Raw genomic sequence first — 25,224 nt, 5'->3', positions numbered from 1 at the left:
AGAACATCAGAAATTCTATTTGTTGAATTTTTTCCCATTCAGCTAAAAATATTTTCTTTTTGTTGATTTATGTTTTTCCATGTCTATATCAGTTTGGTATCCTGAAAGGATCATTTCTGGCCTAATTCTCACATTACAATGCAACAATATGGCCAATTCTTTGTCATTTTACCACATCCATTTTGTGTGGTGCTTATTTCATTTTGAATATGTGAGATCCCATATTTACCAAATCTAGTGCTTTTCATTGTGTCTTTCATGTGTTAAATATAACTTCATATGCCAAGAACAAGCAGTCCCATGATGTTGGGGTCCTCCTCAACCTTACAGTGTTGAGGAGAGACCTGCAGTGTTAGAAACAATCTGACAAGAGGATGAAAAGTATTAATTGCTAAAATTTCTTTTTCTACACAACTAAAAGTTTAGTGAGTAATCCTAGAAGCAACTTGAGAGAGGTTGTGTTTTTAATTCATAGTTTGCAGGATTATTTATCCTTTAATTAGGTTTAGGGCTATTTCTCAGACAATGTAAAATGTTCATACTTGTGTTCCAATCTTTTTCAGATGGTGTTTTTTGGCTATATGTTATCCAGTGTAATCTTTGGACTTTTAGCTGATCGATATGGCCGCTGGAAAGTAAGTGACATATAGAGAATGCATTAGGTTGCCATTTGACCTTGCTTCCATGGGTTTAACAATTGCCCGACATGTAGAAATTTAGCCGATTGAACTTCTGACATGGAATTAAAGTAAGTTAGAGCTAAGTCCCACTTCAAAAAGTTTTAGAACCACTGTGTTGTAAGCTAGAAATTCAGCTTTCCTGTGCTAGTTTGTGTGAATCCTGCCACTGCCTACTTTTATTTTATTTTGAAGTAGCCTCAAAGTCTAATGGACCCTGATATTCGTATTTTAGCTGTTAACATACTGCTCACATGAAGTAGGCTTATACGGAGTCAGACCATTGATCTGTCAAGATCAGTATTATCTATTGTGACTGGCTGTGGTTCTCCAGGGTCTTAGACAGAGGTCTTCCACATCACCTACTACCTTATAATTTTAACTGGAAATGCTGGGAATTGAACCTGGGACCTTCTCTGTACAAAGCAGATGCGCTATCACTCAGTTGCAGCCCCTCTCTTACACACACAAGACATTGCCCTGCAATAATGATCCAGCTTTTTCTCGGCTACTGTGAAATTTCAAGTTTAAAATGGAGACACTAAGCATGGATAAAATTTAAGTCAACACTATTTGGGTTTTCAGCAACTTGTACTATTTTTTTCTTTGGAGTCAACTCATTGCCCTGTGTTTAACTCAATTAATATTTCTTTTCATATTCCCTGTTCCAGATTTTATTTCTCTCTTTCATCTGGGGATCATATTTCTCTTTGCTGACATCGTTCTCTCCTTCATACATCTGGTTTGTTTTCCTCCGGACCATGGTGGGATGTGGCGTGTCAGGTCATGCTCAAGGGTAATGTATTGCAAATATCATCTCAGTCAAAACATCAGCAGATTAAAAATCAAGAATGCCACGAAGAGAGCTTAGCCGTATTCATAGGCATCCCCCCTCACTGCTCTATTTTACATCCTCGGGGTGAGTCAAGATCTGCAGTTGTATCTGGAAGCTCAGGTTGTGATATGGGCTACCAGTGATGTCCACTGGCGAGAATACTGTACTCCTTTCTATCAGATGATCTGAAGCTGTAGCTCACGAAAGTTCATACCCTATTACTAATTTTGTTAGGCTTATAGTTGCTACCGGACTCTTGCTCTTTTCCTTTTTATCAGATGGGAATCTATCAACCATCATACATGCCTTCATCACCTCAGATTACCGTGATGTGCTCTGTGTAGGGCTGCCAGAAACTTGAATTGATACAAAACATGGCAGCTTTCCCTCTCATGTAGATGACAGCTGTGTCTCAACATCTACACTGGATTCCTGCTGTCTTCTAGTCACAATTTAATATAAATGGCTTTAATCTATGAATCTTAAACATTGTAAGCCTGAGCTACCTGAGGAGAGAGATTGTTTCTTGTGTTCCATTCTGATTTCTGAGCTCAACAAAGGATGCTATTCTAACTTTGTACCAGTTCCAGAGAGCAAAGGCTCACAGAGAGATGTTTTGGGTAATTACTCCCATCACCTCCTGTGGGAATTCTCTCTGAAATCTTTCCAGCCTCGGCATCTTTCAGGACCACTCTAAAGCTTATTTCTTAGGCTGTATGTTACAAAGATCTTGTGTTGTTGGTGGATAGTGCAAGGACTTTGTATCAGGTTTGTGATGGGAGCTTTGTGTACCCCAGATGCCGGCTGGACCTTTTCCACTCATCACCATGGTGCATAGGGAAAAGTGGCTTCAGCCTTCCACCCTGAAACATTTTCATGTCCTCAGATTGCTCCATAGAGGCACTACAGGCTCAGCTGCAAAAAATTATGTGTGACCATGTAAGTGAAGTATTGGGATTTTGCAACAAACCCAGAAATGCCTCCACGGGACAGTTTGAGTATATAGAAACAATGGGGGAGGGGAGTTTGAAGCGACTTGAACCCATGGGCCATGATCTAAACCAGAAAATGCATGCATCTCTAGGAGGCACAAATTTCCTATCATACATCTGGTCCAAAGTCCTTCTGTTATCCACTAACAAACACAATCACTCTGTAATGCATAGCAAGGCCCAACGGAAAACCAGTGTTCAAGCTATATAACTTCAAGCTGCAGGCAATGTTTTTCCATAACACTGTCCCCCATTCTTCCACATGCAAAGGTAGATGTCAGGAAAGATCCTAGCTACTTCTTGGTATGCTAATTTCTACATGTAGAAAGCATTCTTTTATTTGTGGAGGAGCATTATATCTTTTGAGCCTCCACCTGAAGTTGGAAGTGATAGTCCAGTCTCAGGTGACCACTTCAATGAGAAGGCCTAAGTTCTTTCTATCTGGGCTGCTATTTGGGAATCATTGTTAAGCCTTATAATAAAGCCCCAGTTAACTCCCCTACCCAAGAAAATGCCCATGGATGGAAGACCACTGACTTAAAGGGATTGGAAGAGGGCCCTCTAAAGGAACTGCCAGTGTATGAACGAGACAAGTGGGCAGGCTTGAAAACTGCTACTACGGATGCTCATACACCCAGGAGAATAAGCAAATGGTACTTGACTGCTCATCTGTTTTGTAGTGATGGTGACAGCAGCCATTTCTTTTAGGGTGAGGCTGTTTGTTGCTGCCCAGACAGTGGCAACAATGATTACAAGACCTCTCACTCTGTGTATGGGGAGGAAGGAGACGGGGATGACTCCTCCTTGCCAGTGACCCTTCCAAAACCTGGAGCTGGTCCTGTGAGAACCTTGCCGGGTCTTGGTCTAGCTATCCCAAGTGGCAACTGTATGCATGCATAAGATGTGCTTTCTTAATGTATTGGATAAACTCTGTCAATGGATATTGATGATCTGTATTATATGTTGAGTTTGCTGAAGACAATTCAGTCACTGTCAGCTTCTAGTGTGTAATATGGGTCAGCCAGCCCAGAACCACATATAGAAATCACTTGAGCTAGAATGTTCGTTTCTCTTTAACCTTCCCACTTTATCCTGCCCTTTTTTTCAGGCTTATAATAAAAACTGAATTCTTGCCTACAAAGTATCGGGGCTATATGCTGCCATTATCACAGGTAAGCCCCTTCTGCTCTTTAAGAATTTCATATTGAGAAGCAGACAGGTTATCCTATTACCTCTGTGTTTCTTGATCATTCCCGGGAATCCACCAATTATACCAGGAATCCCCAGCATAGTAGCTCCGGGTGCCATGGGGCCAGCCACTGTATTGCCCGCAGCCTATTTGCTTCATCTTCAAAATGCCTCTTCTCCTGAAGAAAGGAGCCAATCTTGGCTTTCCTCCAAATAAGGGCTTTTTCACATACTTTCTTTTTGAAAAAATAATTTTTTTTCTTTGTGGAAAGAAAGAAAGAGAAAGAAAGAAAAACAAACAACAAAAAAACAATACAATGCTGATGAATCTATACATAAAAAGTCTCAAAATACCTAAAAATAAGTCTATATGCAATTGTCATCTATATGTAATACATTCAGATGTTGGTAAGTTTATAGGTCCTCAATCCAATGAGTTATGGGAAGTGGGTTTTTATCTTTCCAGTTCTGTAATATAAGTCTTTTAGCAACTGTAAGGGTATGGAGGGTCCATTTCTCTTGACCTTCGATTAGGTTCCATGAGCCAGGCAAGCAATTTCCACACACTTGACTTACTCCTGAGTTTTGTAGCTGTCAATCCACAAGGGCTGGAATTGGTTTGGGTATGGTTCTTCCATACATTTGTCCTACCCTCTGTGTTTTTACAGTTTGGGGGGTGGTTTATTTTGTTCTTCATATGCCTTAAATAATCAGGATTTTCGAGCAAGTGTGCTTTCTTCATCGGTGGTGCCATTGATGGGGCTTTCATCCAGAGAATCATGCCTAAGATCACCACACAAAAAGAGAGATTAAGAAGAGGGGAGAGGGGGGGAGTGGTGGCAATGGGCGGGGGAGAAAAGAGTGCATGTTGAACAACTTGCCATTTCCACATGTACACCCAGGCGCGCATATACTCACAGAGAGCATTCACCACAGCTGTCCTACTGCACTTCATGGTGGTTGAGCTGCACTGATCAGTGGCACATGACCCAAATGAATTAATAAATACCTGGACTTTCCAGCTTTTAACCCTGACAACCCCTGTTCAATCGGTCTTTCTCTCCACCCTTTCAGAGCCAGGCAAGAAGGCTTCTTGGAGCTGCTGGAGAATCCCCAAAGCTTCATATCCAGCCCTTATCCTTTTCCAGTCCCTGTAGTTTAGAGTGTCTCTTTCCCTGAAATTTGGGGTGGGGTGCTGCTGGTGTTGATGAAGGGAGGGATCAGGAGATTTTTCTGCCCTCGGCTTGGTTGGATTTTTTAAAAACTAAACCCTGACTGATACAGCAATAAAAACATGCACAAAAATGCAAACAAAATGGGGGTGCTTTTAATCTGTTAACAAATCTGTCCCTCCTTTTCCTCTTTGCCACCTGGCAGGTTGGGTCTTGGGGTGGAAAGCTGAAAAACGCCATTAATGGAGTCATGTTGATACAAACACTGAATTTTTTTAAAAAGATTAAAACGGAAACCAGGAAGGTGGAGGGGAGAAGGAGGAAATTGACAAGGTCAACTGTCCAATCATCCAAAAGTGGGTTGGAGGTGGGTGGGAGTCGGTTTTAAGGAACAAAGGCCACTCAGGATTGGCTTCAGAAAAAAAAAAGATCAGAGTAAAACAGGTGTCAAAAGAACCAAGAAAAAAAACCCAAGAAAAACAAAAACTTTTGGGTGTGCAGGGAGCACCCATTCAGAAATTACTGCGCCCATCACAAGAAGATGCTTGTCTTCCCTCACTAAAGTAGTGCTTTGCATCCTGAACCAACAATTGTGTGAGTGTGGTGTTTTTTCCTGCCCAGTTTTATTGTTTGTTTTACTGTGTATTTTGTATTGATTGAAATATGCCATGAGGAGATCAGATAAGATGGAACAGGAATGTATAAGTAAAATAAAAGACCTCAATTTGTCCAGAAGCATTCAAATGTATACTTCAGACAGGGAAATACTCTTATCTGAGGTGGTGTGCTTTGCAACATTAAATGTGTATGCTGCTATGCACTGAAGAAATTTATTTTCCAATAATCGGGTACTCCTTATGTTACGCTTTGCAGATGATTGACAGCTGACATTCAACCTTCCATAGCTGAGCTGCAGAATGTGTTGCTTACTTTAACAAAATCTGTATTGACAGCCTGTGGCGCCGACAGCGAAATCTCTTTTCTTAATAATATTTACACATCAGCAAAAGTCCAAGGAGGAAAGACCTGAATGCTGATGCTGCTAAAACAAATAAGATGTAGAGAAAGCCATTGCCTTCTGTATTAACCTCCATTTCCCCATTTTACAGGTGTTTTGGTTGGCAGGCTCTTTATTAATTATCGGGCTGGCATCAGTGGTTATCCCAACCCTTGGATGGCGATGGCTGATCAGAATTGCCTCTCTCCCAGGCATAGTTCTCCTCTTAGCATTTAAGGTTAGGAATATTTACCGCTGAATTTACATGTACATGAACACAGTTCGTTTAATATAGATTATACTGGTTCTGACATGGGCAGTCTTCACAAGTAACAAACTGTTTCAAATGTCACCATGAGCTGGATTATGCAAAGTATTTTCTGACCATTGTGGATATGGGGTTGTATGTTGCAACTCCATTCTGTTAATACAAGAGTTTTCCATTTGCATCAGCAAAAGGCTCCTTGCACCAAAGGAGAGCCCCAGGCGTAGCTGAATGGAGTCACAGGTTACAGGGAGGGGCTGTGGTGCTGCAGTTAGAAGCTTTGACACTTTAAAGCTCAGATCCTGGAAATCTAGTTGGTTGTTAAGGTGCAAATATTGCTAACAGTCAGACTTGCTCCCACAATATTAGAAGGCCTATTAATATAGTTATACCATAAAACTCTTCTCTGACTGTGCTTCGAGCACTAAAACTACTGCCCAAGCAGGCGGAAACATGGAAACCAGATCCCAGCTGGGAGATGGAAAGTGCAAGCATGAGGAACGACAGGCGAGGCCAGTTCTCCCCCTCACATGCCCCGAAGGTGAGCTAAAGATCCTTTTTTTTTTTTAAATAAAATTTTTATTGGAATTAGAATCATTTGATATCACAATACAATCAATTCCCGTTTCCCAATTTCTAACCCCCTCCCTTTCCCCCCTTTTTTATAGACTTCCAACAGTTTTCCAACCCTTTGTCCCTTTTCCCTTACTCATTTTAAATTCATCTATCTAACAAACATATACTTTCCCTTTAATCTAAGCAATAATTCTTTAACTATTTTTAACTCTCTATACCCTATCTTTGGGTCCCTTCTTCCGTATTAGACAAACAATTTGTCCCTTTTTCCATTATTTCAAAATTTTCTGGTTTCAAATACTTCTATAAGCCATATACCAGATAAACCATATAATCCATACATTCATATAAGTCAACCAATTTAACTTATATTCTATATATTACTTTTTCTACATATCTTATCTTCATTCTACTTTAGTTATAGCTAATTATCTTATATTATATTATTAATTTCCTCTTTCTTTAATTATACATCTATATAACTATCGTGAAAAATTATCAATCAATTTGATCCATATATTTCTTCAGGTAGACTTATTCAGTTTAACATGTTACACGTTTATACCAGAAACAATATTAATTAGTCGGTCCTTATAGTTAATTATTTTCTATCCATATTCTATATATTTTTCTATATATAACAATCTAACAAAATAACTGCTTAGACATTTTCATTTCTCTCTCTACCCTCCGGTAAAGTCACCCCCCTCTACATTTTGTCATATTTCAGTAGTTCTCAAACTGCCACAGTTCTCTTCCCACCTCCCATTTCTTCAACACATATTGCTTCAGCTTCTCCCAGTCTGTGTTGAACTGTCCTGGGTCCAGATTTCTCAATTTTCTTGTCATTTTGTCCATTTCGGCCATATACAGCAATTTGTAAGTCCAGTCCTCAATAGTTGGCACTTCTTGTACTTTCCATTTTTGCGCATACAAAAGTCTGGCCGCTGCTGTCATGTAAAATAACAATGTTCTATATTGGGCTGGAATGTTCTCCATTCCCAAATTCAGTAGCAGGAGTTCTGGGTTCTTATTAATTTGAAATTGTAAAATCTCACTTATTACTTTTATTATTTCTCCCCAGTACTGCCTAGCTACCTCACATGTCCACCACATATGATACAGAGAGCCCTCATGTTTTTTACATTTCCAGCATTTGTTAGAAGTGTTCGAATTCCCTAGCGCAATCTTCTTTGGTGTCATGTACCAACGATAAATCATTTTGTAAATGTTCTCTTTAATATTAGTACACGTTGTAGTCTTCATTGTGTTTTTCCACAAGTGTTCCCATGCCTCCATTGTTATTTCTTTGTTAAAATTTATGGCCCACTTCACCATTTGTACTTTAACTATTTCATCTTCAGTATACCATTTCAACAGTACTTGGTATACCTTGGAAATTTCCTTCTTATCCTCTTTTAAAAGTGTCTGCTCTAGTTCCGAATTCTCTGTTCTTATGCCTCCCTTTGCACAATCTGAATTGTAAAGATCTCTGATCTGCCTATACTGGAACCAATCATAGTTGAGTGATAACTCGTCCTGTGTCTTTATTTTAAGTTTGGAAGATTCTATTCTGGTTATCTCCTTATATGTTAAACACTGTTGCTCAGTATCGACAGCTCTCGGATCTATTACTTCATATGGAACTACTCACATGGGGGTTCCTTCTTGTAGAAAGTCTCTGTACTTCTTCCAAGTTGCATATAGGCTTTTCTGTATATAATGATGTAGGAACATAGAGTTCACTTTTACTTTGTCGTACCATAGGTATGCATGCCATCCGAATATTTTTTTATATCCCTCTAGGGCCAATAATTTCTTATTCTTCAGCGTCATCCAGTCTTTCAGCCACACTAGGCAAATTGCATCATAGTAAAGTCTTAGATTGGGCAGTTGCATTCCGCCTCTTTCCTTTGCATCTTGTAAAACTTTCATTTTCACTCGAGGCTTCTTGCCTGCCCAAACAAAGTCTAATATTTTCCTCTGCCATTTTTCAAACTGCTTAGAGTCTCGGATAATTGGTATTGTCTGTAACAAAAACATTACTCTTGGTAACACGTTCATCTTAACTGCTGCAATCCTTCCCAACCATGACAAATTCAATCTATTCCATTTGATCAAATCTTGCTCAATCTGAGTCCATAATTTTTCATATGAAAATTTTCATAATTTTTCACCGGGGACTTCCGGATTGGGATTCATGGAGGTCTGACGCAGCTCCAACTGCGGAGCTGACCGGACTGCCGTTTTAAGCGGCCGGAGGGGGCAAAATAGCCCACGGCCGACTGCTCTCAGGCGGAGAGCAGGCAAAGAACGCTCAAGACCTCAGGGCGCGTTGATCTCGGGCGAGGGGGGGCTCTACGCGACGGGCCCCCTCACGACCCTTGAGGTCCCACCCTGTGACAGGTTGGCAAAGATCTCTGCGGCAGTTTCGGGGCCAATGCGGTTGGCATAAGACCTACGTACCCAAGCTTCAACAGGGGAAAGAGGAGTGGAGGAGAAACGAAGATTGAAACAGTGATTACAACCCACGGAAAGTGAATGGGAAGGTAAAGATCACTATCTTCTGATACGGGACAGATTGTTAAAAGTAAAGAAGAATAAAAGTAGATTTTAAAACTGCAACAGGCTAATTATAAGGAGGAGAAGACTCGGCAAGAGTCGAAATAGAAAAAAGACTAAGTTTAAAGAAGTTATTAAAGAATTTGGACTATTGTTTTGAATACTTGCGGTTATGGAGCTGTGAGAAAATTCTGCCATCGCGAGAGCTACTGCGGGAAGTCGGGAGACAGGAAGTACGTAATAACAATAGAGTTGCTGGAGAGAAGCGGCTCCTGCCGGAGGGCAGGAAGAAGGGAATCGCCATCTTTGAAAGGGGAAAAGCCGCGGCTTCAGCGGAAGAGGAAGTAAGCCATTTTGGATTACAAAAACCATAGAAGAACCATAGAGAAAAGACGCCCGACATTTTGGATTTTCTAAAGGTTTTTTCCTTGCAAAAAGACTGGGACATTTAAATTAAAAATTAAAAAGACGCTTAATTCCACGCCACGGAGTTAAGGAAGAGGGCGGACTCGTGGGAGTGAGCTAAGGCAAGCCCCACGATGTCGAAAAAAGAGTGGCAATCGGCAATAGAGAACCTAGACAAAAAACTTTTAGAAGTGATTAAAGAACTTAAGGACATGAAACCGGAGCTGATCAAAGAGGTTAAACAGACAGTGAAAAGTGAGCTGTCAGAAGTAAAGAAAGGTATGGAAATAATGCAAAATGAACTGCAAGGAACACAGCAGAGAGTTAAAGTAGTAGAAGGCGCGGTGGAGAATTTGGCTGACACGCAACAAACAGAGATGAGGCTGATGAGGGGGAGAATGGCGGTTGCGGAAAGTAAACACATGGAGAAGCAGCTAAGATTTCGCGGTTTGCCGGAAGTGGATGGAAAGACAGCGCAAGAACAGATGACTGAGGTGTTAGCTGAATACCTGGGGAAGGAGGAGGAGGAAGTTGTGGCTATCCTGGACGTGGTATATCGTGTAAACTCAAGAATTGCGACCCAGAGGAAATTACCAAGAGATGTGATTGTGCAATTTACGACCCGAAATATGAAAGAGAAGATTGTGACTAAACAGTTTCAAGATCCATTGGAGATTGATGGCAAGACGATTATTATTATGAAGGAAATACCCAGATCGGTGTTATTGGATCGGAAAAAATATAAGGCGCTAATTCAGATTTTGAAGGACATGAAAATTAGGTACAGATGGGAATTACCAGAGGGAGTGTCCTTTGAATTTGGAGGGGCCAAAAAACGCATCAGATCTGAACGAGAGATGGAGCGATTCATAAGAGACAATGAAAAGGACTTACCAGCAACTAGATTATGATTATGGAGTGTAAAGTTTTATCCTGGAATGTAAATGGACTTAATTCACCGAATAAGAGAAAAAGCATTTTTCACTGGCTATTAAAACAAAAATGTGATATTGTTTGTTTGCAAGAGACCCATATTCGGAAACAAGATGTAAAGTATTTAAAATCAAAAAAATTGGGCAATGATTTTGCAGCGGCCTCTAATAAGAAAAAAAGAGGAGTAGTGCTTTACATTAAAGAGGAGCTGCAGCCAAAGTTTGTAATGAAAGATGTGGAAGCCAGATTTATAGCAGTGGAATGCGAATGGAATTTAAAGAGAGTGCTGGTAGTTGGAATTTATGCACCTAATGGAGCGAAAGAAAGCTTCTTTGAGGACTTAAGGAAGCAACTAGATGAACTTTCATATGATCAGATAATACTTGCTGGAGACTTCAATGGAGTGACAAATTTGGATTTAGACAAAAAATCATCAACTGCACAAAAGAAGAGAGGACTGTTACCAAAGTTGTTTTTTGAATTGGTACAACAGGAAACTTTAGAAGATATATGGAGAAGACAAAACCTGAAAAGCAGACAATTTATGTTCTACTCCGCAAGACACTTTACACTATCGAGAATTGATATGATCTGGGCCTCAAAAGACTTAGCGTTATGGACTAAGGAAGCGGAAATAATGCCGATGGTAGGCTCGGATCATAATCCAATTATGTGGAAATTGGGGAGAAGGAGCAAAAGGAAAGGATGGAGAATAAATGAGGACTTACTTCAAGAGGGAGAGAATATGGAGATGCTGAGAAAAGAGACAAAGTACTTCATACAATACAACATGAATAAAGAAGTACCAACCAACAAGGTTTGGGACACCTACAAGGCGGTAATTAGGGGCATACTAATGGACTTAAATGGAAGAGCCAGAAAAAAGAAAGAGGAGAAGAGACAGGAGATTATGGAGAAAATAAAAGCCAAAGAAATACAGTTAAAAAAGAGACCAGGGAAAAAGAAAATTTATCAGGACATTAAAATATTACAAGAACAGCTGACTGCAATGAATAATAAAGAATTGGAGTGGAATCTTAAAAGACTGAATCAAAAAGGGTTTGAAGGCGCAAACAAACCTGGGAAATATTTGGCATGGCAATTGAAAAAGAGAAAGGAAAAGAAAATAATAAATAAAATATGTGAAGAAAACAAAACGTATTTGGATCAGACATCCATTAGTAGAGCCTTCTATAAATTTTATGCTAAATTGTATAATAAGAAAGAGGTGAATAAAGAATCAATAGCGACATATTTGGAGAAAATGAAGCTCCCAGTAATTTCGGAAGCGTGGAGAGACAGACTGAACAATGAAGTAACGGATGAGGAAATAAAAACGGCAATACAATCAACAAATTTGGGAAAGGCGCCAGGGCCAGACGGACTTACAGCTAAATTTTATAAGACAATGGCCAATGAACTGGTACCATTCCTAAAAGAAGTGATCAATGGAGTATTAAAGGACCAACGGATTCCAGATACATGGAAGGAAGCTAATATTTCATTGATCCCCAAAGAGGGCCAAGATCTGACTAATGTGAAAAATTACAGGCCTATATCCCTACTTAACAATGACTATAAAATCTTTGCGAAGATACTGGCAGAGAGAGTGAAGGGGTGGCTTTCGGAAATTATTGAGGAGGAACAAGCAGGTTTCTTACCTGGTAGACAAATTAGAGACAATTTAAGGACAGTGATCAATGCTATTGAGTATTATGATAAGCGTTGTGACAAAGAGGTTGGTTTCTTCTTTGTTGATGCTGAAAAAGCGTTTGACAATTTGAACTGGGACTTTATGTTTGCCACTACGGAAAAGCTACAAATGGGAGAAAGATTCATAAGAGCAGTTAAAGAAATCTACAGAGACCAGAATGCAGCAATTGTGGTGAATGATGAGACTACTAAGAAATTGACTATAAGTAAAGGAACAAGACAAGGTTGCCCGCTGTCTCCGCTGTTATTCATATTGGTATTGGAGATACTGATGATACAAATACGACAAGATGAAGAAATCCGCGGAATAAAAATAAAAGACTTTTCTTATAAAGTTAGAGCTTTTGCGGACGATATAATGTTAATTGTGGAAGACCCAATGGAGAATATGCCAAAAGTGATAGAGAAGATTAAGGAGTTCGGAGATTTGGCAGGGTTTTATATTAACAAAAAGAAGTCAAAGATATTATGCAAAAATATGACAAAGCAAAAACAACAACTGTTAATGGAAATAACGGACTGTGAAGTAACAACCAAGGTGAAATATTTGGGAATTGAACTGACTGCAAAGAATATAGATCTATTCAAAAACAACGGTGAGCTAAAGATCCTGATACAATAGGATCTTCCCAGAGTTCCTGAATTAATCAACACAAGGACACCCTATTGATCTCTCCTTAACCACTTTTCTATTCTTAGGCAATTCAGGGAGCTGATAGCCTCACCCATCCATGTCATGGATCGTTAATCATTATTAACTTTAGTTCCACCCAGGAAAACCTAATCAAACCCTCCTAGTTCATTGTCACACCCCAGAGACAGTTTGCTGGTTCATAGTCCCACTTTGAAGACAGTTCACCAGCTCTTTGTCTCACCCCAGAGACAACTTCTCAGTCCTTTGTCCCAACTTGGGAACAACCATTAAGTCTTTACTTTTGGGGCAGAAGATGCAATCTTGCCCTTGGTAGGATCCACAGTATAATTAGACTGCTCCTCCACCACAGTTGTGTGCATCCACCCACAAACCTTCCACCTGCAGGTCGCTCAACGGTCTCTCTCCTGAGTGTCCTGAGTGTCCTCTTCTGGATGGTAAATATCACCCAATCCCTTAAACTCTGTCCAACTTTCCCCACTGCTTTCCAGTTATCTCTGAGTGAGTGCTGTGTGTGTTTGTTGATCTTTGTTATTTTCAATAAAAATCCCCTTTTTGGTTGAAACCTCTGTCTGTTTATGAACGAGTTCTCTAGCTGGGACAATCCTTGTATACATGGGTGGAGATCCCTGAGTTACCCCCTCTCACTGCCCTCCTTTCATGCTAATTCCCCCAGCTCACAAGGAGACTTTCCCACAGGACCCAAATCTTGCTCTTCTACTACAGACCAATATGGCTACCCACCTGAATTGGTTCAATTCCTAACATTTCTAGTTTATAAAAAGATCAGGTGGTGTGAAAGAGGGTCTACTGAGACCATGGTGAGTTGTCAGTTAGTATTGAACTTGATAGACCAATGGTCTGACTCAGCATAAAACAGCTTTATCTCCATTTATGGTGATTATGGGACAACTTTTTCAAATTATTGTAATCATCAGAATTACTTTTGACTGTAGTTGTGATAACTTGATTCATGCAGTATGTTTGTCCACGTACCCACGAATGGATCGCTGTGTAAACCACACCGCAATAGCATGTGTACTGAATGTGAGTTTTGTAGCCTTAAAGGAGAAGTTCAGCAAAGTTTGACATTAAGAATCCACGACAGAGTTGGAAATGCTGCAGCTAATCCATCTCACCCATTTGCATTTGTAGTTTATCCCTGAGTCTGCTCGGTATAATGTTTCTAGTGGAAATGACAAAGCTGCCCTTGCAACGCTGCAGTGGATTGCCAAGATGAACCGTTCCGTTATGCCTGAAGGAAAGCTGGTGGAACCTGTTAATGTAAGATTCAGAATATTACCATTATACTTGGTGGTTGACCCTAAGATGAAATAAATATTCAGGACTGAGTCACATGACCTGTGGAGATGATAGTTATCACATAAGACCAAATGTATTTTTTCTCCCTAAGGGGGGCTCAAAGCATCTTACAAAATCACACGCTCCTCCTCTATTTTATCCTTATGGATGGATGGACTGAAAGAGAATGATCACCCAGTGAGCTTCCTTGGCAGAGTGGGGATTCCCAATCCCAACCCAACACTCTAAGCGCAACACCATGCTGCCATAGATGACGTAATCAGGAGCACTGCCCTGCCAGAAAAAGATGTCAGCCTTGATAATTTTCTACCAATATATCTAGGACAAACGTAGGACACGATCATGACATGAAAAAGTAAGAGCGGTGTAGCAATATTAAGAGTGCCTTAGTATGACTGGAGAAGCCTAAATTCAAATTCCCGTTCTGCAATGGAACTCACTGGGTGACCCTGAGTCTAGTTTAACTTACCTCACAAGATGGTTGTGATGATAAAATTGTGGAGGGGACAATCATGTAAGCCAGACTGACCTCTTTAGAAGAGAGAGGCCAAATAAACAATACATTTATTTCAACTGAAGGAACTTAGGTGTGTGCTTAACACTGCCATTGAAATCAGTGAAAGGAAGGGTCCAAGAACCATGATGAGATACATGGAGCTGCTGCCACTCTTTGGCTTTCTTCCTCCTCCTTTGTAATTTAGAGGAAAACAACAAGTTTTGTGATGTGCATACAGTCCCCTGTCCTGCCTCCACCTCACATCACTTCATGATGGGGCTGGGGGGTGGGGCGCGTGATAGAACGTGGGGAGCAAAAGACACAGAGTGGCAGCAGTTTTCTCTTTCTCTTCCTATTGAGTCAGACCCTTCAAAGTACTGAACAGTGTCTGGATGATAGATCATGCCAGTGGACATTTCCATGCAAAAAAGCAATTGTGGCTCTTTAAACACTTTTCAGATTGGTTTGGAACTAACACATGACTGTGGCATCACATATCAATAATTTCCCCTGCCCTCTTCTATGACATATGGTCAAAAACATAACTTAAAAAAAATCCCTTTTCAGACATTGTCTATGCATACCAGTAGCATGTGCTACCCGTGATGTTCCTGATAAGCACAGTCACCCTCTTGTCTGGACATGGGTGATGTGTATATTTGCATGTGTGTACAGCTTTAGTACACACAAAACAGAACCCTAGAAAATCCAGCATTTGATTCATGCATACCAAAGCCTCATGCGCATGCAAAATTCATGAATTGCTCCTGTTCGAACAACATGGTAACCGTTCACTTCGGGAGGATATATGCATAGTTGCTAGGCTCAGTACCTAATGGACATAACATTTAAAAAATGGCTTCAAGTTTGTCTTCTATTTTTATCCCCAACACATGGTACTATTTGAGAGCTTTCCTACATGGAGGTTTCTGTTAGCTGTCTTGATTAATTATCAACAGCTCCTTCCTTCCACCAACACTTTGACTCTATTAGATTATAGTCCTGATGCTTCCAAGCTTGGTACTGTAGAAATAACACCTCTAGGTTTCAACAGTGATTTTGTAACTTATTTCTCTTTGTGCCTTCAAAAAAATTATTTTCAGGAAAAAAGAGGCCGGTTCAAAGACCTAATGGATCGCAAATACTTACGGACAACTTTGCAGATATGGATTATATGGTAAAGTCGTTCCTTTTGGATGACAATGTGCTAGGCTGATTGAACTCAATGGAACATGCCGGGAGAGTTAGCTCAGATGCATTTGAAAGAGCAAAGTCATTATTCACAAGATAGTCAATTAGAATGGGAGGAAATTGGTTCTGATGGTTGAATTTGCCAGTCTTTTTCATAAAAGGACCTATGCACAACCAGCTGCCTCTGTATCACAGGTCAAGGCCCTCAATGACAGCTGATGGCGTTCTGTGGAAAGCCTATTGCCCTTTCTGTTAACTGAGAAATTACATGTGAATAAAAGATGAACACATAGCAGATAATGAAGCTGCACAAATATCACTTGCATGCCCCCGGATCCATTGAAATGGCTCCATTGTATAGCGCTGCAACAAACACTGGCTGCCACAGATTCAGCTGAGAATCTTATTCTATTGTCTCCAAGTAATTTAAAACTGTTTAAAGATACACGTCACACAGCAAATGAGGTCGAGCAGTGGGATATAATGGAATGTGTGTTTTGTCTAGCAGTGACAGGCACTGTCCCCACCCACCCCCACCCCATATTTAAGCTGTTTTTTCTCTCTGGCTGCTGTTGATGGAATTACTAAAGGGATATTGACACAATAAAGAGACAATATTGGCACACAATTCCATTTGAGTGCGTACAAACCCTTGCCTACCTGTTCAGAATTGCATTTTAAAAAGAGCCCAAATTCAATAAACAAGACAGACAAATATTTCAGTTCTGAATTGTTTCTCAGTCTGTAAGCATTATCTAGCTAGTTCTATCCTATACATGCATATGTATGTGTATGCCAATTTGAATCTTTTGTTACTTGACTTATGGTCTAGTATGCTGTTCTGTCCTGTAGGAGTTACTCTTAGTAGGGATGGGAGTGGATAGAAAACTTCTAATCTGACAATTTTTCTGGTTGATGCTGCAGATATGTTCCTGACACAGACATTATCCACCTCAGACAATTAACCACTGTCCCTGCCAAACTGGAACAATCCTATCTGTGTCTTTCTCTAGCACTTTTGCTTTCTGTCAATCATTGCTCTGTCTCAGTTGCTGTGGGGAGGGCTTTCTGATTCTATATAAGTTCAGCTTGCATGCACATGTGCACCAGTATATGTGCATCCCCCAATGGGCCTAATAGTGTCCCTGGGGCCAACTCACATGGAGAAACTTAATGAAGGGAAAGCTGAAGGCCCCTTCACTTTGCATGCTATTTGAACTGAAACTTGCATTCTTGGAAATGAGTTTCCATCAGCAAACTTGGAACTGAGAGGTAACTGCCCGATTCAAAATCAGGTCAGAGAACCCAGGCACAACATGGTTCTAGGACTTCTAGTCTTGAGTTAACTTTATTGAATTTAAATGCATCTGGGAGGGAACCTCTTACCTTTCCATGCGCTGCTGTTTAAAGCATATTTTCCCAGACCCGGGCTCCAAAACTGGAAGTCTGCAATGCTGGGGGGAAATGCTGAAGACACTACAGCCCAACAAAGTAGAGAATGGAGAGTTCAGGGGTTAGTTGTCCTTTACAGTCAAATGGGGTGGAGGAGCAAAAAGCAGAACGAAACAGCTGTAGAACCTTTTCCTCTCAAGTCATTGTCACTGGTACCGTAGTAAGTTGTGTTCCCCAACTACAGCCACTTACTACTTACATTTAACTTTCTGTAGGGGGAAAAAAAGCACCCAGTAGAAAATAAACACAGATAATCTATGCATTTTTCCACTGGGGTATTTTTCTACCCTGTGAATTTATTAAGAAAACAGTGATCCAGGGAACCATTTTAAGTGAGTTGGAGAGATATAGCCCTTCAAGACAGCCACAAACCAACCAACCAACAACCAACCAACCGTTACCGGAACTGGTCTCCTTGCAATAAAATGATTTGTGGGGGAATTAGGTAGCAAGGAGAATGGCTATGCAAGAGGCCGGTAACTGCAGGGATCTGTCCCCAGTTTCAACCAAGTCCCCTCCCAAGATAGCAAACGAGACTGGTTCTTAAGGTCCAACAATAACTTTTATTAAGAACAAAATGACATGCACATACATGCAGAATTATGGGGTAAAAATAATTACACACCCACAGAGAGCCCTAGGAAACTTAGTCAGAAATTGGGAATAGAGAGAGAGAGGGAACAAATATATCTACCTATCCTGAAGAGGGGTCCAGTCCACGGGAGAAGAGAGTAGCTTTGAATGCCAGTGTCCTTGGCTAGGAGAGCAAGAGGCTTGGGCAAACCTCAAGGGAACAGTGCTTGTGGATCCGGAAACGTGTACAAAGAGAGAGAGGCTCAGGGAAGTGACCCTAAGGGAGCAGCCAGGAAGCATGCTCGATTTGACTGAGGCCAGGGCCCTACCTTTATAGATAAAATGTGCCCTGAGGTGGAAGAGCCCACCTAGCCATTAGAGCAAAGGCTCCAACGGTCAGTTCCTGGGTTTGACAAAAGGTTTGAGTACCTTGATTGGTAGCTGCCGGGGTGCGTGAAAGCAAATGCAAAACATGTTCTAGCACTGCACAAAAGGGATAGTTTGTTAGTGAATTCCACCTGGGCTAAATTGATGGTTTTTAGGTGGGGACTGTACTTTCCCAGGGATTATGTCGTATTTTCACTCACACTGTGCTATCCGCCAGATCTCAGTAAGAAAGGTGGACAATACATACATACATACATACATACATACATACATACATACATACATACCAACAACAGGATGTGTTCCAATATCTATTTTTGCAACAAAATATGCAACAGTTTAATAACAATTTCCAGACTTTGGCATGAGTGGCAAGCACTGGTCTACTCAATGAGTCCAGAATACTTTCAGCTCTAACACTGTTCAAGTTCCCCCAGATTATTCACTGGTTGAATGACTGCTTTATTCCATATGTCATTTGCAGTCCCTAATGAGGACTTACGTACCAAACAATTCAGGTATTTTCATTTATTATGCTGCTTCTTTGGCCTTCTCTTTCACAGGCTTGGCATATCTTTTGCTTACTATGGTGTCATCCTGGCCAGTGCAGAGTTACTGGAGAAGAACCTGGTCTGTGCAACAGGAGGAGGAGGAGCTGAAGAGGCAGAGATTGGCAATGCTGCAGAGGAGATCCGGAGTCCTTGCCTGTGTCACTTGTTTGCCCCTTCAGATTATCAGGTCATGATCATCAGCACAATTGGAGAGATTGCATGTAACTTTTCCCACTTCTTTATTTTAATTCGGGATTATCTGAAGGGAAGGGAGAGTGAACACTGCAAAAGAAAAGAGGCGGAGCTTGGGACCCTCTACCGTGTAGGCAGGGCATGCATTGTCCACAGGGCTTGGGTCTATTTAACTTCCCAGTATGACCTGTCAAACAAGAGCTCATGGTTCTTAGGGCCAAGTTAGAGGGAAGTCTGTGGTCAAATCTCCTGTCATGTCTTGAAAAACAGCTGCAGGGATGGAGTATTGGACTGGGTCCGTGGTATGTGATGTAAAAAGGTTCTTTCTCTTTAGTGCCATTTTTCCGATTTAAATCCCCCAGCTGCTTTGAAAAGAAAATAGAAAAAAATCATAGATTTTCACCTGGTTTGGCGATAGGTAATGTTTCAATGTACGGAAGGTGGATTTTGCCACCTCAGAGATTGGCTGCAGTGGCAAGAGCCAAGATCTTGGCAGTCCAATTTGTATGCCACATGGTTCTCCCATGAATGAAGAGTGTGGCTTAATGTGGTGTTTGATTAATGCATGACTCTCATCACCACATTCCCTCATGATGTGTATTCAAGTGAAGTTCTGCTCTCTTTCTTGTTGCCCACACCAGTATTACCAGCAGGGCCAGCACCAGCATAAAAGCTGCTGCTGTGCGCGCACGCGCCCAGACCACATGATGATGTCACTGCATGTGACATCATCACGCAGGGCTGGGTGGCGCACGGGGGTCCTTCCAGCCTTCCCATTCAGTTTCTCTGCGGGCCAGGTGCAGCCAGCCCCCCTGGCCGCTGGCTGTGCCTGGCCCACAGAGCAACTGAGCGGGAGGCTGCCTGCTTAGCTGCCCCATGCTGCTGCCACCAGCACACGCTCCTGGCTGGGCGCAGCAGCTGCGGGCCAGGTGCGGCAGGCGGCCGGGGTGGCACATGGCAGTGTGCATCCTCTAGCCCTCCAGCCCAGTTGCTCCATGCGGTGCCCTGGCCGCCTGCCATGCCTGGCCCACAGCTGTGTGCCAGCAGCTGTGGCAGCGGCAGCGGCAGCACAGAGCAACTGGGTGGGAGGCTTGGGAGGCTGCCCGCTCAGTTGCCCCATGTTTCCTCTGCCTGGCTGCCTGGCCGCCTGGCCAGGCGCAGCAGCATGGGCCAATTGAGCTCCATGGTACACGGCCCCTGCCCCCGGGCCAGCACTCCCTCTGTTGCCTTAGTGCTTGAGGCGGCTGCCGGCCCGGCCTCAATGGGCACGCCAGCCCTGATTACCAGAGCCACAGAGGTCTGAACAGTTCTTACAAATTTGTATGGGAATTATAACAGTAGTTGTTGATAGTACCTTCCAGGAGGCAGTGAGCATAGATTGCAGATAAAGAGGGTCAAGTAACCTGCTTTTGCAGTCTTGACATGATGTTATTTTCCACTGAATGTTTTCCAGTAAACCCCGTAAACATTCTGGGCATCAATTTCCTGGGCAGGAGACTGAGCCTGACAATAACAATGGGGTGTACAGCATTGTTCTTCCTTCTCCTCAACATATGCACTTCAAGGCAAGTATGTCAAGCATTGGCAGATGAAGATGAAAATTATGTTTGCATGTTTCACTTTGTACACCCTAGAGCTCGTGATGTTCCCAATGTGCCACCAAGATATTGTGAGAATTTAATACACTGTACAATGGCCATTCAAAGGTTATTGACAGTTCATATTTCAAGAGTCCTGCTCTCTCACACTGAAGGCAGCTTGTGCCAGCAGAGTTGGAGGATGCCAATCTGCACAAAATGTGCCTTTTGATGTGAAATCCTTAATTCTGTTTTATGACCTGACCTTGCAAGTTTGTTATTATGAAATGAATGAGGTGTTGCTCTTCTCATAAGAATAGATGCCCAGAGCTGACAAATTCCCATACTCAAGTTTGCATAGCTTGTGTGTTTATAGCATGTTCATGTTGTGATGTTCCTGTAAATACATAAAAGCAGCTCATAAATGAGGCTGGATGTATTCAATGCTAAAAATAAATTTCCATAGGAGGAAAAACAGAATTCCGTGACTTTTGTAAACTGTGTAAACGAGGGAGGTTTGCACCTCTGCAATTATTTTGCACAACTGCATTATTTGAGAAGAGACCATCTACAAAAAAACATTGAGATAAGGGTTGCTAAACACAATTGAAATTCATTCTTACCCAATTAGAAGTGTGTATATTTATATAAAAATTGATCCAACATGCAATACAGTCAATACAATCCACAAATGTGTTCAGTTACTAGCAAGCAACAAATAAATATTGTAAGAAATTAGGTAAATGAGGGAGGTAAGCACCTCTGTGGTTATTTTGCACAACTGTATTAGCTGAGAAGAGGGCACATAGCTATTCAGGGCAAAGACCCAACACATTTTCTTCTGTGAAACTCCTCAGTCCATTTGCTGGCTTCCACCATTTCAACACTTTCAAACCTATTTTCTTATATTATGAGCAAAAGACAAGAGGCCTGATCCGTTCCTTTCTGTGCACCAGTTTCTGCATCTCTATTTCTGTGAAGAATCACTCTCAACTGTTCTCAATGTTCTGAGAACAATAAGCTTCCCAATTTAAAGGGTGTGTGTGTCAGGAGTTCACTATTTGAGGGGGGCAGGCATTCACTGTCCAAAGTCCTCTATTCAAAGCAGGGCTGGCCCGTCCATGGAGGCTGGTCCGGCAGCCGTCTCGAGTGCTGAGGTGCCAGAGGGGGGGCCAGGGGCAGGCGCATGTGTCGTGGAACTGGCAGCGGCAGCACTGTCGGTTGAGCGGGAGGGCTGGGAAGCTGCCCACATGCCACCCCGGCCACCTGCTGTGCCTGGCCTGCAGCTGCTGCACCTGGCCGGGAGTGTGTGTTGGCAGCAGCAGCATGGGGCAATCTGAGTGGGCGACCTTCCAGCCCTGCTGCTCAGTTGCCCCATGCTGCCGCCGCCTGCACACAGCAGGTGTGGCAGGCGGCTGGGATGGTGCAGGGAAACTGAGTGGGAGGGCTGGAAGGCCACCCACGTGCCATCCCAGCTGCCTGCCTCACCAATGGGGCTGGCTCGGAGCAACATGCTGCGTGATGACATCACACGCAGTGATATCACGCGTGGGGGCGGCAACAGCCTTGAAGTTGAGCCCCGGCCTCAGGTGCCAGAAACTCTGGCACTGGCCCTGATTCAAAGGAACAACTTGAGTTCACATGAGGAAATGTGTGTTCTTATTTGCTTCATTTATAATATAATCTGACCCATAGTGGCTTACAAAATTCTTCCATCTTATCCTCAAAACGACTCTGTGAGGTAGGTTAGGCTGAGTGTGTGTGACTGGGCCACGATTACCCAGCAAGATTCTGTGACAGAGTGAGAATTTGAACCTGGGTCTCCCAGATCCTAATTTAATACTGTAATCATTATTCCGTGCCAGAGACAAATGGTGGGAAATCCTCCTCAAGCTCAAATGACCCCTCTAGGAGCCTATAATGGGGGCTTAAAAAGGCCCTTTCCCTATCCTTTTGCCCCCTCCTAATTTTCAACTGTTTTCAAAATTCCTTGCCTCCAAGTTTATGCTCAGTCCTCATTCAGTTTTTTTGGGGGGGGAGGGGAGGGAATAGTAGTATCTATTTTGATTCATTGGCAACGTCATATTTTTCTGCATTCTTAGGGAGCATCCACAGTATTTAGAAACCCATACAGTGTCTGTGGGTGGCCTAATTTTGCTGTTTTCATGATTGACACTTTACTGTTATAGTTTTAAAAATATGGACTTCTTTGATGCCCCATGCAATCAAGTAATCACACAATCATAATGCAGTCATTGTAACACAAAATTTTCATGCAGCTTCTCTGTTCCTTTTTATATCTAGTGCGGGCCTCATTGGTTTTCTCTTCATGTTGCGTGCCTTGGTATCTGCAAATTTCAATACCATCTACATATACACGGCAGAGGTAAGATAAGATCTTTTAGAACCCATCATTTGTACAGGGAACAATAATTTTCACACATCTTACTGGCTCCGGTATGTCGTGCAAAGCTCCCACGACAATGTCTTCCTGGCGCGATTTCCCAGTTCTCACGCAAAATCACACTAGGAAGATGCTGTCCTTGTGGGAGCTTTGCGCAACGTACTGGAGCCGGTAAGACGTGTAAAAATGGCCCATAACTGGGGGAGGGGGCAGTGTCTGTAGCTTGCATGTGCTGTTTTTATACCTTTCTCTAATCAATTTAGAGTCCTATATATAAGGAATGGATTTCATTCATTAGGGTTTATCACAAACTAACGGGAGTTTTGTTCATGATAAGCATAAACCAGGTTTATTTGGGGGCTTGAGGATGCCTTCCTGTATTCTCACTACGCCTGAAGCAGGGTTGCCAACCTTCAGGTATGGGGGCTGGAGTTCTCCTGGAATTACAGCTGATCTTCAGACTACAGAGATTAGTTCTCCTGGAGAAAATGGCAGCCTCAGAAGGCAACTATGGGTTGCCGTAAACTCTAGGTAAAATCACTCCCCAAATTCCCAAATTCGCTGCCCCCAAATCTCTCAGAATTTTCCAGACTGCAGTTGGCAACCCAAAGACTTCCTGGTTTAGGAAGTCTTCAGTCTAAATGACATTTGTCATGTCATCTTTTTTTTTTTAAATAAAATTTTATTAAAACTGTAAAACACAACTATAAACCGTTAAACAATAAGCACACAAAATTTAAAAACATGCATAAAGTCAAAGCAAGTAATAAGTAACAATTAAATATACAAAGATTTATAACTCACAAGAAGTCTATGTTAATAATGAGTAGTAATTATACTACGTGATGCTTATTACAATATAAGGAATTATAGTTGATCTAGTAAAGAGAGGGAATTCTTACAAAGTACACCAGATATTCTATGAAACTAAGAGGTATTTTATATATTTGCATATGTATGAAAAAATTTTAGGCCGGGCACGGAGCTGTTATATTCCAGATATTCAAAAAATGGAAACCATTTCTCCATAAAATTAGTGGTTCTTGGGAAGTATTCTACTTGATAGATTTTATCATACAACTTTTCCAATATATAATGGTCCCAAAATTTTTTTTGCCAGTTATCAATTGAGGGGGTAGCCTTAGATTTCCAAAGTGTAGCTATTGCATTCTTTGCAGCTACCAGTAAGGTGGTTATTAGGTTTCTCCTTAATATGGGAATATGGGTCTGCCAATTATCCCATTGATCTAACAGGATAATTTCTGGTTCCAGAGGAATTTCATATCCTGTTATTTTCTGGATTTCCTTTAGCACTTCTTTCCAAAATGTTTCTATATGCTTGCACCTCCACCAGCAGTGGGCAAAATCTCCTTCTTCTCCACAATCTTCCCAGCAATTAGGGGAGGATGAGGAAGAGATTGTCATGTCATCTTAATGAAGGCACCTTAACAAATTGGGGTTTCTTTCTTTTCTGGTAACTGAGATTCTAAACCAGGATACAACTGTAATTTAGAACCTCCTGCTTAAAGGGAAGAAGCAAACTCCAGTTAGTCGAGGTACCTACATTTGGACATCACACAAATTGGAATTAGATTGAACCAGGCAGTACATGTTCCTCATGTACAAGCTCTTGACAAAATGCAGCTGAACACTACTCCACTTAGCAGGAAGTGCTGAAACCTCTGAATCATTTGGATACAAAATGAAAGAAATTATGAAGTGGCTCCTAGGAGCTGGGATGCAGGGTGTGGATGGGAAGGTATAGCCCAATCTTGTCTGATCTCGGAAGCTAGGCAATACTTGGTTGGGGGACCATCGAGGAAGACTGCAGAGGAAGGCAATGGCAAACTACCTCTGAGTCTCACTTGCCTTGAAAAGCCCCTTGCTGGTGTCACCTTAAGTCAATTGCGACTTAATAGCACACACATACATAAATTAAATACATGGAATATAGCAGAGACCAATGTTTACAAAGACCCAGTTACCAATCTCCAGGTGGGGCCTGGAGCTCTTCTGGAATTACAGCCAATCTCCAGATAATAGAGATCACTTCCCTGGGAGAAAATGGCTGCTTTAGAGGGTGGACTATATGGCCCTCCTCAAACCCCACT

The 25,224-nt window shown here is 41.8% G+C and overlaps 1 protein-coding gene across 1 annotated transcript in view; it reads left to right on the top strand.

The window, feature by feature from the left end:
* Window positions 1-563: 563 nt before the first annotated feature.
* The window catches only part of SVOPL (SVOP like), a 30,977-nt gene continuing 6,316 nt past the window's right edge, over window positions 564-25,224 (top strand). The window contains exons 1-9 of the mRNA XM_054989179.1: window positions 564-635; window positions 1,349-1,473; window positions 3,613-3,676; window positions 5,974-6,099; window positions 14,123-14,251; window positions 15,890-15,963; window positions 18,953-19,161; window positions 20,586-20,697; window positions 23,014-23,095. Coding sequence (XP_054845154.1) covers window positions 564-635; window positions 1,349-1,473; window positions 3,613-3,676; window positions 5,974-6,099; window positions 14,123-14,251; window positions 15,890-15,963; window positions 18,953-19,161; window positions 20,586-20,697; window positions 23,014-23,095 — 993 coding nt within the window. The remainder of the gene's footprint in view (window positions 636-1,348; window positions 1,474-3,612; window positions 3,677-5,973; window positions 6,100-14,122; window positions 14,252-15,889; window positions 15,964-18,952; window positions 19,162-20,585; window positions 20,698-23,013; window positions 23,096-25,224) is intronic.

This window comes from Eublepharis macularius, chromosome 9 (assembly GCF_028583425.1).
Source record: "Eublepharis macularius isolate TG4126 chromosome 9, MPM_Emac_v1.0, whole genome shotgun sequence".
Lineage (NCBI taxonomy): Eukaryota > Metazoa > Chordata > Lepidosauria > Squamata > Eublepharidae > Eublepharis > Eublepharis macularius.
Note: the sequence above shows the minus strand (reverse complement) of the source record. Positions and strands in the feature narration are given on the sequence as shown.